The 12241-nt window shown below is 38.0% G+C and overlaps 1 protein-coding gene across 1 annotated transcript in view; it reads right to left on the reverse strand.

The window, feature by feature from the left end:
- Positions 1-12241, reverse strand: part of DGKQ (diacylglycerol kinase theta) — an 87630-nt gene that overhangs the window by 17885 nt on the left and 57504 nt on the right. The window contains exons 12-17 of the mRNA XM_032744075.3: positions 12117-12178; positions 11702-11852; positions 10835-10873; positions 9101-9216; positions 1634-1785; positions 134-282 (exon numbers count right to left, since the gene is read on the reverse strand). Coding sequence (XP_032599966.3) covers positions 134-282; positions 1634-1785; positions 9101-9216; positions 10835-10873; positions 11702-11852; positions 12117-12178 — 669 coding nt within the window. The remainder of the gene's footprint in view (positions 1-133; positions 283-1633; positions 1786-9100; positions 9217-10834; positions 10874-11701; positions 11853-12116; positions 12179-12241) is intronic.

The raw sequence follows: 12241 nt of genomic DNA on the forward strand, positions 1-12241 counted from the left end.
GATTTACTTTCCAGCACCAGCCAGAACTGAATCTCATGGAATCTTAGCTGCAAAACTGAGTCCTGTGTCAGACAAAGATAAAACTTTCCAAAGGGCTTCTGTGCTCAGCTTCTGTTCTTACTGTGATTCTCACCTGTTCCTAAAGGTAAGATGGCAACTGAGGGCTCTGAGCACACCAGCTTGTGCCTGATCTCCTCGAGGGCACCAAGGACCCAGCCAACAGTGCCATCCCCTCCACACACCAGCACTCGAAAGGAGGGGACTTTGGAGAACGTGTGAAACCTCCATTGTGAAGCAAAGCACAGGGGAAAAGAAAAGTTACAATGGAATATAGGAAATGCAAATCCCAATATACTATTTAAAATAACACGGTACTATTGATTTCTGCCCAAGCCCCTTTACCATCAGTTTCTGGATCAAATTCAACAAAATTAATAGAAAAATATGAAGTTGTAGATAAAGATGATTTTAGAATGAGTGAAAAACCATATTCCTCTATGATTCTTCACAGACAGTACTAAATGGTTAATCACTTCCTTTTTAAAGGGAATGGAGACGTAACTAGTCATAATTTCAATGTGAACATCTGTAACTCTCTAAACCCTAGAGGAGATGTTGATTATGGGTGGTGTTTTTGTACTTAGTCATAGGTATCACAGTACATTTTCTTCTTCATAGTACTGTTTTCCTTGTGATGCTTACCTTTTGTGGCTTTTCATCCTACATACCAACATATCATGCAAAATAATTGTTATTTCCCATTGGACAAGAAGCAATGAACAAGTGGGAGCATTTTGCCATAAAGCTACAGAAAGATTCCAAAGCCAAAACAAAATTAACTCCTTACTGAACTTGCTGCTTGAAGTGCCTTAAAAAGAAAACTGAATTATACAGTTCTGACAGGAAAATTAGTTTGTGTAGCTTGTTTATCTTGTCTCCTACATAAGCTGCATTTTTCCCACAAAGTTTTTGTTCTGAAGATCCTGTCATGACAAGTTTTTTACTAAAGTAGTAGTGAAGGAATGAGGAATAGGCTACAACCATCACTTTGTTTTATGAAGCTGTAACAAAGTGGGGTTCATTAAATCAAGTAATCAGTTCCTGTCTTCCTACAAGCACATTATGTTCTGTTCCTTGTAGAAATGTTGCAGCTGTGATCAGGCAAACTCTGCTAATTCTGCAACTGTGGCCAAATTTCAGGAGTCAAAATAGAAAATTTTATTGTACTTTCCTGGCAGTTCCCATGAAACATCAGAAGAAATAAAAGCAAAAATCCACCATCATCAGGAAATGTTACACTTCTCTTTCCATCTACATTCGATTATAAAATTTATTTTCAATAATTATTAAATATGTACTACTGTAAAGTGCATATATTACTTTCCCAGGGCCAGACTCTGCTAGATTTGACAGAAGTATATATATCAGGAACTACTCTATTCTTTTTCTTTAGACAATTCCAAAGTTTAAATATGTTCTCACAATAAGAACAGTCAGAAGGAAATGATCACTGCCCTCATCTTCAGGCACAGAACAGAAGAAATTTAGATCTTCAAAATAAATTAATCTAGTTATCCTTTAAAAAAATAACAAAACAATGTAAATTAAAAAAAATTTATACATGATGACTTACCCAGGCAGTGGGCCCCCATTGGTAAGTTCAAAGACTTGATGTGGGTTTAACAACTTTCTAAAACTGTACAGCAGATCCCGACCTTTTAGACCACCACTTTTTGGATTCACAAATACAAGAAGTGGGCAACAATTCTGTGGTATCTTGGAAGCCTGAAAGAAAACAAGAAAAAGGATAAGTCAATGCCATGAAAAGGCAGGAAAATTCTGCATCTCAGAAATATTATCTGATGCTTCCTTGATGCCTACTAAAAAAATACAGATTCTATAAATAAAAAGATTAAATGTCCAGCCAATGGACAGGTTAGCTGCTGATCTTGCTTCCCTAGGAATTGAAGGCTCCTTAACCAACTTCAAGTCCACATTTGAGTCTGACATTAGAAACAAAGGCATTTTAAGTAGCCCTTCCTACGCATTTTCAGTAAATAGTCTGGCCAAAAAACAGTGTGAGGGATAAGGGTTCTGTACAATTAAAACAGTTTCCTTGAAAAGCAAGAAATTTTCCCCAAGCCAACTGAAAAATCTTTCTTTAGTTTTGTGGTTGTCTTAGAATGCCTGTCAATTTACAAGGACAAAGCATTTAAAAATGAAGATGTCTGGGGCAGACAGCGGTGTACCTCTCCCTATGAAATTAGAAGCGGAAAGCTTCTTTGAAAAATATGTAAGCTAAGTTTTTTCCTCATAAGGATTTACTCAGGATGTCAGAATCTTACAACTTATTGAAGCTGCTGCTGAAAGGACACGCAAAGCCTCCAGGAACTGCAAAGGAAGCCACTGGACATTGCAGAGATGTGATTTCCTGGGGCACTCCATGGACTGCATTGGAACAATATCTGCAGCCTCACTGGAGGTGAGGAAACTTTCAGCCAACTTGGGACTAGTGTTTACCCAGCCTGTCTGCCCATAAATAGTTCTGTAAAATGATTTCTAAGTAGCTCTAGAAAGATTAGAAATCATCAGCACACCTTTCTTCCATCCTGCCACAAGGCTGGGGTGCAGGTACGTGTCAGAAAAGTCCACTGGACATGTCAACAACTTCACCTCTAAACAGAAATGTTTGCCATGGTCCCTAAGTTGTGGTAATTGTTATTTACAAATTGGACAGCATTCAGGGAACAGCAATTTGTCACGCAGCTGACCAGATGGATTCAGGGAACAGAACAACAGGGCTAAATATAAGTCAATTTGGACAAGAATGATTCAGGGGTTGGTGAGGCAGCAGCATGACTGCAGCATGCAGGCATGTGGAGAGATACCAACAGCTACAGACAGGAGGAGGAGGCACCAGAGAGCCTTTCAGCTGCTGCCTGTGAGCAACCACCAGAGACCATGATCTGAGGCGAACAACAGAGAAATCGGGACAAATTTATGAGTAATATTTGTGGGGATGAAAAATGGAGTCCAACATTGAGATACTCCAGACCTGCAACCTGATTTAGGCACTTTACAAACAAATGGTTGTTTCTGTCTCCACAGTACTTGAGAGATTTCTTCTAACTTTCTGTTCTTAGAAGAGCTGGGTACTAATCCTCTGCAAGTCACACCCTGCCAGATGTGTCAACATGCTGACAAACACATAAAAATCCTTCTCTTCTAACACTGTTTGCATGAGAAATGCACTCTGCCATCCAGTGTGACTTGTCTCTTGATAAAGAGAAAACATTGAGAAAAGGAACACTATCAGGTATAAAGGCTGGTGAAGTAGGCACACACTAACCCCTTCTTTCCTCATCTGTCAGAATCTACAAGACATTCAGTTTGAAAATATATCTGTTTTCTTGAAAAATAAATGGGACAAACAAGGGCTGTTTTGGAGGACAAACAGCCAAAAAAGCCTCAATGTTTTATTTTACTGGAAAGGTTCCATTGCAGACAAAACAAGTAGGTTGATGATAAAGAGGCGGAAAGCTGTGCACACAGCTCTCTTGAAAGGAACTACCTTCATGCTAGACTAACAGCTGAAGTCAAAACACCTTTGTCCTCTACATTCAGGCCTTATTGGAAAGGGGGAAGCAATTACTCAAAGCATGACCAAAACGTAACAAGGATAATATATTAATTTATGTTAAGCACATGGAAAGGAAATTTATAGGCAGCAAAGATAGTCTATGGAACATAGCATACCACTGTCACAAAAGGGATTCCTTGGGTATTAAGTCAATAGCAAGGATCCACACATCCCAAACAGACAAGTGGATTTCGTTCTCTTGAGCCATTCAAGCATTAATGGAAGAGTAAGCAGAGCTCTGGTGTTTTCAGAAGTAAAGCCCATCTCATTACTCTGTCATTTCCTGCATTGTCATCTGCCATATCCCACTTAGAATAGCCCTTTGAGAATCACAAAATCATCAAGGTTGGAAGACAACTTTAGGATCAATAAGTCCAACCAGCCACCCAGCACTGACAATGACTCTAACACCTAAACCACTCAACCACATCACCAGCACCAGCTCCAGATGCCTCTTAAACATCTACAGGAATGGTGACATCCCTGGGCAATCTTTTCCAATGCCTGACCACCCTGACAGTGATAATTTTTTTTTTCTAATATGTAATCTGGATCTCCCATGTCTCAGATTAAGGCCATTTCCACTTGTCCTCTCACTGCAGGTACGACAGGAGACACCAATCCCCACCTCACTACATCCTCTTTTCAAGGAGTTTTAGAGAGCAATGGGGTCAGCCACACTATTGCTGATACAGGCCAGGATGCCAATAAGGCCACCTGGGCACATTCCTGACTGATGTCCAGCCAGATGATGACCAGCATCCCCAGCTGGTCCTTTTCCCCCAAGGGATCCTTTTGTGCTGGGATGCTTTCCAGCCACTCTGCCCAGCCTGTAGTGCTGTATGGGGTTAAATCCCACGAGCAAGAGAAGACAGAGCACCTCTGAAAGGAAACATCATGTCCAATGGGGAAACAGAGCACACTGTTCCCTTCCAGCACTCCTTGTCCAGCTTTTACTCTGCCCTACCCTCTCCTGTCCACTTCCCACTTCTTCCTCTTCAGAGCTTTTTAAATACATAAATTTATCTCTAGCAGTTTCAATTTTCTGAACACAATACCAGCAACCTGAAACCTCAGGCTTGGTACAATGCCTGGAAACTTGTGGGGTTTAAAAAAAGGGGGTTAACAGGATAATAAAAAGAAAAAATATGAGGTTCTGCAGCTCAAAGTAACAAAAACTTTTTCAAAGAAGAATAATAGCAAAGAAACTAGCCCAGCTCTGGAGTCTAACAAATACCTTATTTGAATGCAACAAGAACATTTGATTATCCTCTCTTCTTCAGGAAATCAGTTTCTAAAAATACTGGTTTGGGACATACAGAAGTAACATGCTGAACACATGTTTTATATTACCTGCTTTTAGAGACACGTTCTAATGCACTGGGTTTAAAACCAAGTAACTGAAATAATTCAAAAGCAACATAACTATTCACAACTATTTCTGAGACATGGTACACTCTAAGGCATTCAAAAGCACAGCTGTGTTTTGTAAAGTTGTCTGAGATCTTATCCAAGTAACATACATTCTTGCAAATATGTATTTACAGTTTCTACTGTAAATTGCCAACGGTATTTCTTACCAAGTGTACCTAAAACCCCCTAAACCAGTTAAATATATACCCTGAATGCTACTAAGGTTCACAAGCAGCTACAGCGAATGCCTGGAAGTAATAAAAAAATCTGTAATTAGTGTAAAGTGCATAGTCCTACTATTCAAACCCATCTTTGTTAAGGTAACTTCCAATGTGAATTCCTAACTCTATCCATTTAGATACAGCTATTCAGAATAAAAAGAAGATTTAAAAAAAGTGCTTGTCCTTACAGTGAACTTGCTTCCTATCACAACTCTTCATTGAGCTTAAAGGAGTAAGAAACACTGCTACATCCCCAGATAAAGGCCAGCTTCTAGGAAAACAATTATTTTTTGGTAAGAATTAAAAACTCTTGACAGTTTGTACAGTAGAGCAGGGTGCTGTGCTTTCTCAAGAGCACACTCTTTGTTACAACTACCGACAGTCACAAAGGTAGCACTCTAGTGCTGCACAATTTTTAAAAGTTCCTTAATAAAGCCCCTCTGGGGACAGAGGAGTGAGTTTGTTACTGAGCAGAAGAGAGTATGTGACTCACAGCCTGAGGACTCCCTTCCCCCTTTAGACCTGGCTTCAGTGCTGTGCTTAAGGAGTGAAATCTGTGAAGGGTTTTGTGTTGGCTGGCATTCAGGAAGGAATTTATTGCTCCTTTCTTACAGACAGCTGAAGGAGGCTGCGTGACTTAGACACTCTGAGAGTCACTGTGAATTGCTTAATTTGTCAGGAGCAACACAACACCATTTTAAACTGGGGCAAGATGTTTATTATCCATGCTAATCCCCTTTCCATTGACTGTACTGTGTAATCACATCTCACAACAAAGCAGAAAAAGGCGTTCTGTGCCACCAGCCCTACCAGTGTGAGAACCACAGCACATCTTCCTGGGCGGTGGGCTGTCTCCAGGAACTGCAGATATCTGCTGGCAGCCATTCGCAAACGGCTGCCAGCAGCATGTTCCATGTGCAAGGACTCATAATGCCCCAAGCACAAAATTTTCTCCACCCTGGCCAGAAAGGACCCATTATCTGATAAGAAATGATGTGCAAGGTGTTGCAGCACTACTGGAGCAGCAGCTGGGTCAACCCCAAAGCTTTTTCTTTATTTTTTGTCATATTGCAGAAATGGAAGAATCACGGAATCATAAAAGTTGGAAAAAGACCTGTAACATCATCAATTCCAACCTTTGACTAAATACCACCTGTTGACTAGACCACAGCACAAAGTGCCATATCCAGTTACTTCTTGAACACCTCCAGGGACTGGTGACCCCACTACTTCCCAAAGCAGTCCATTTCAATCCTTGACAACCCTTCCAGCAGAGGGTGAAAAAGGTGACAACCCTTTCAGAAGGGTAAAATGCAACACTCATTTTTTGGCTAAAATGGTCATTTAACTACAATGCTTTTAAGTTGTAAATATTTGCGTGAGGCTTTAGTAGAATGAATAAAATCAAAATTTTCATCTATTTGGGAATCTTCTACATATTTTTTGCCACTCTTAACAAGTCTAAACACAGTATCAGAGGGCACTCCACTAGTAAAAGGCATTTGTGATAAAGCCACAAAAACCTGTGGTGATTTTGGCCTCATACACCTGTCTGCTGACTTCCTTGCTTGCCTGTGCTGCAAAACAAGTTGTTAAGTTAGTTCTGACTTGAAAGATTAGTCCTGCAATGTCTTTCATCTTGAATTAATACCAAAGAGTGAAAGCAAACTGTCCCCACAGTTCCTTACACACAGCAGATAAATAGCTTTATGGCATAGTGCACTTTTTTTCCCACATTCCAGTGAAAAGAGTTTTTTCATTTAATTGAGTATTGTGAAATGAAGAAGTGTTTGATTAAATTCCTAAAGGCCTGAAACAGCAGAAGAGATCAACACATCTAATAACACTAACTGCTTGACTTTCTAATAAGCAGCTTATGCAAACTGACTCTGAGCTCAGATTTCTCAGTAATGGTAATATGAGGGTGAATTGCTTTGGGTAGACCTGAGCATGCCAGACTAGAATCATGCCTGCTCCTTAGACAGACACCGAGAAAGCAAATGTAAGACACTGAGAAAGCAAATTTCACCTTAGGAAAATAAGACTAGCAACCTGCTAACCAACAATACTTCTGTACATTTACCAATTTTTAAGAAGGGATATTTTGGTTTCATTTTTTTTATTGGTTGGGTTTTTCTTTAATTTAACTGGCAATTTGAAAAATTGCTAGTGCTAATGCCCTTCATTCCCAATTTCTTTGTATTTTACTCACAAAAGAAATGTTAAACATGGTGTAAATTTAGTATTGTGTCAGTTCCTGTGTATTTCCTGATACTGTATTTAAATCATCACACATATAAACAAAGACTAATGTAATCACAGGCTAAAAAGATAGCCTGGGTTGGAAAGTACTGCAGGAGGTCATCTAGTCCAACTGCTACCCAAAGTCCAGACTCTGATCAACCATTAGTCTACCCTGGGTAATTAGGGTAGACCTAATTACCTAAAACAACACCAGCAGTATCATTTAAATTAACTCTTGGCTCCTTTCAAGTGATATGACCAAATATAAACAACACATGCTGAAATGGAAACAAAATGTTTGTGCCGATGTACAGTCCCTCTCTCCTGCTTACATATTAGAAATTAATCCCTAGCAGTCCCCTGAACTGGAGTTTCTAAAACCTATCTTGCATCAGATAAGAAATAGCAATGTCCACATTTCTGTTTCTCACAACAGGCCCTCTGAGACCTAGTTTGGACAAGGGGGCTTTGATTTCTAAGGAACTCACAAAATGTAATCCCTATGCACACATAAGAAAAAGCCTCTCAGTTTTTTAGGAGGGGGTGTAACTTTTGATTTTGCCAGTTGCATGTGAGCACTAGCACTAGTATCTACTCGTATAAAAAACAATTTTGCTTTCAGGAAGTCTTGACAAGTGTAGGACTAATTTTTAAAGAGTGAAAGCAGGTATGAGAGTAAACAACTATGGCCATTGAACTTGATACCCTCCTCTATAAAGTTGTTTCATAATTCCCACTAATAATGTAATTTTTTGACCTTCTGTGATGTTCCAAGAAGTCAAGCCAAGACTTACACCTTGCTTGCCATAATGCAGTTCCAGAAAGATAGTAACTGCAAGATACTTTCAGATGAGGTGTTGTGTAACTACAGCAACATTCTCTCTTGGACAGAACCTACATAATCCTGGTTAAAAATATCACTTCGCTCAGTTAATTATTTTTCTCTTCCCACATTGACTCACTTTATTAACATGAAACCTACTATTAAACAAACTGATTCACATGAAAGTGATTAGTAACAACAAGAATAAATCAGAATCAGGCCTGTAATTGTGAAAGGACTCTTGCACTACGTCTTTGAGAAGACTATGTTCTTCTGAGATCCTCAAGGAGTAAACAAAGTCAAACTACCTCTGCTACAGAATGGGGGAAATGAAGATAATATCACTGAGAAAATAAGCAGAGGTGTTTTACCTCACGGTCAGTGAGGAAACACATTTAGCTCCCACACCATAGTTTTGTAAGCATTTTAAGACATTACCAGCTGAAACTGAAATCCCACTTAACGTTTTGATCATTGAAAGAAACAAAGAGAAAAAAAATTGTTTTCCTCACCTTTATAGTTGTACAGCTAGACAACTGTAGATTGACAATTGAACAATAACAGGACAAATGACTTAACTCACTGAATATACCATATACATGAAGCACAGGCTCTGAAGTGGGTTGGGTTTTTTGTCACACTACTTATAGTATTGCCTATTTGAATAAAACATATTTTCATTTAGTTCTAGCAGATATAGTTTTAAGGCAGTTGTTTTTTCTTTTAAAGACATTTTTAAAATTTGAACCTGTCTCTTACCATAACTGCAGGAATCACCACAGCATTCAGAGGCTTGTCATTGACAACAGTATCTTTAACTAGCATATATATTCTTTCAGCTTCAGAAAAACATGAAATTTGGAGTACAACAGCACCTGTAAGAGGCATCAGAACTACTTTTTATATTTTCTATTATTGTTATTAGAAAACAGTCTCATATTACAGCACAATTTTACTGAGTTTACTGAGGACATTATTCAGCAAAACTTATTCTGCAGTCCATTGTTATCAGTTGAATTGTGTTGTTACATTTTTAAACCTTCCTTCCTACCCTCAGATTTTTGCTAAAGCAAAACAACTTGAAGACAAGAACTACAGCACAGAACAAATGCATATTTAAAGATTTCCTTTGAGCTTCAGGGGTAGGGCCTATTTGCATACTCTTTATCATTACCAACATTCTGTTCTCATCATGTACAAGTGACAGACGTATCAGGTTTCATTTTGTATCCAGTTATTAAAAATCCATTAGTTCTGTTCATTAACAGTAAGAATTACTGTAAGCAAATATTTGGGGCTGATAATCAAGTTTAGATCTTTATGTTGGCTTAGGTTCTGAATGGAAAAGTTAGGGAAGAAGGGAAGAGAAAAGAGAAAAGACAAAATAAATACTGACAAGATAGTGTAAAGTAAGATATTTGGTGAGGAGGAAAACAGAAAACGGCAGGATATGAGATGTAGGCTGTTAACATAACCTGGCTGTGACAAAATAGGAGAGTTAGGCAGTTATGAGAACTACAAAAATACAAACATAAGAAGAAAGTGGCAATAAAATCACATACAAGCAGAAACATCTAAAAAGCACATGCCTGTAAATTTGGTTTAGTGATACTGTGATATTAGGACAAGTATCACAAAACCAAGTATTCACCACTGACAAATACGGAAAGGAGAAGATACATTGGAAAGCTTTACACTTTTCCTATGCAAAAATCACAATCAATCAGTATCAATGAGTCATTCCTTTGGGTTATTATCAAATAACCCAAAGGAAGCACACATCAGTCTTCAAAACCATGCTATAGAAAGACCCATTTGGCAGACATGTGGAAGTTAAGCCTGCCAAAGGATGTGAAACATCTCAACTATAGACACCTAAACATACAGAAGAGAAAATTCCACACTTTAAATTTTTACCAAATGTAGATCTCCACCTGACCACTGCACTAAAGCTGTCCAGAGCCACTGCTGCTCCAGCTGTCAGAAGCCTCATGGCTTCTCCGACTTCACTGAAATAAAATTTATACAGCAAAAGCAAAGAAAGCTCAAAGGATGAATGCATTTATTTTCTTCAACTTTCAGCCATTGAACTCTAGCTCTTAATGCTGCTAGGAAGCAGTGACTATGAAACAGTCTCATTGAGTCCAAAAGCAGTACCAAATTTTAGTATTCTCAAAGAGACTAAAAATCCTTCACTTGAAGAATTTTAACAGTTCTGTGATGTTAGATTATTCAGTTGAAATGTAACCTCAAAACTCATTTTTATAATGAAATATTACCACCTTTTGTTTCACAAGGCATGAAGCCAACCTTTTAACTTTAATAAGGTAATCCTAATCCACTGCTCTTCATAAATACAATGTGTTGCTTTTTACCTGAAGGGCTTTTTGCTTATGCAGTAAGACTAACATACTCTGATCTTCCAGCCTCTACTATTAGACTGCAGTTTTGAACATAGACATTGTTTGCAAGACTAAAAATTTTAATGCTTACCTTGTGCTTGATAAACATGACTCACAGATACTACATTTGCTGCAAAGGGTAAAAATATAAACACATAAAACCTTGGGTACATTTAGAGTAAATATTTAAAGTATTTTAAAAAGTTACATAAATATAATATAAATAAATATTAAAAGTTATACAAATAGAGGGAGAACCTCCAGCTAACTCTTTTCCTCTCATGTTTACTTTGCAAGTAGGAACAGCTAAACTGATTTTCATAAAAGGTGACTAAGAATTCTTTCTGGCATTTCAAGTTTAATTTCCCTTGAAGTGACATAAAAGATTGGAAAAAATGCTTTGTTTCCTGCAACAAAAAGCATGACACATTCCTGACACTGTTAATAGAAGGTGTGGGTTGAAGGAGTATTATGAGAATTCAATTACACATCTTTGAAAAAGAAAAATAAATTCTTTTCCCTAGTGTCTGTCCATGTATGTGTGCACACACTGCTTACACTGCTCCATGATGAGGCACAGAGCTCATGACTAACATGGAGAACAGCCCAGACAAAAAGTGTCAGAGGTTAAAAAGGGCAAGGTATATTCTGTACATAGCTTAAGGTATGTATAATTCTTCTAAAAAATTAGGCCTTTTCACACAAACATACAAAAAAAATGTAGTCACTTATAACTAGAGTAACATATTAATTATTCTGTAAATAATAAGCTGTCACATCTCTCCTGCAACTGTGTGCATGTTAAAATCATTTAAAAGTCCACGTGACACTAAAAGGTAGAATGATTTTTTAAAATCAGGTCAGAAAAAGTTAGACTTATAAGAAAAATGAGCTATTGATGCTACTAAATTTTGTTCTGTACAAGTTAATGTGTCTGAAAATGTACTTGTTTACTTACTTTTGATAGCTAATTCTTCCTTGAGAATATTTGTGTATTCTTCAGGGGAAAGCTGAGGTGGAAGGCCTCCAACAAATACATTTACTTGTACAACGGATTTACTGTTTTCCACTATGTAAAATCTTGTTTGATTCATCTGACGTATTGAAGTCTACCAAAATAAAGGAAAACAAATGATATGACATTTGGCAAAAAGATATTGTGAGGCAAAATCCAAAATAGTTCTGCACTTAGTAATCATGTCCTCTATGCCTAGAGGATATCAGAAACAGAAAAAAACTTCAGTTCAAGCACTTAGCTTCTCTACCCTTGAGCCTGCTTAGGGGGTAACCAATGACTCTTTTTCTGTAAGAAAGGGAACTCCATACTTGCTAAAAACAAAACAAAACAAAACAAGTTTCTTTTTCAGAGTCACCTTTCTTATGTCCTTGAGTCTGTTCAGAATCAGCTCCTGACTGTCCAAGACCATACGCTGAACTGGAGAGGGCAAGAACATTAATCATGTTAGAAAACATGTAAATTATTATCAGGCTCAATTAC

This window comes from Taeniopygia guttata, chromosome Z, assembly GCF_048771995.1.
Source record: "Taeniopygia guttata chromosome Z, bTaeGut7.mat, whole genome shotgun sequence".
NCBI lineage: Eukaryota > Metazoa > Chordata > Aves > Passeriformes > Estrildidae > Taeniopygia > Taeniopygia guttata.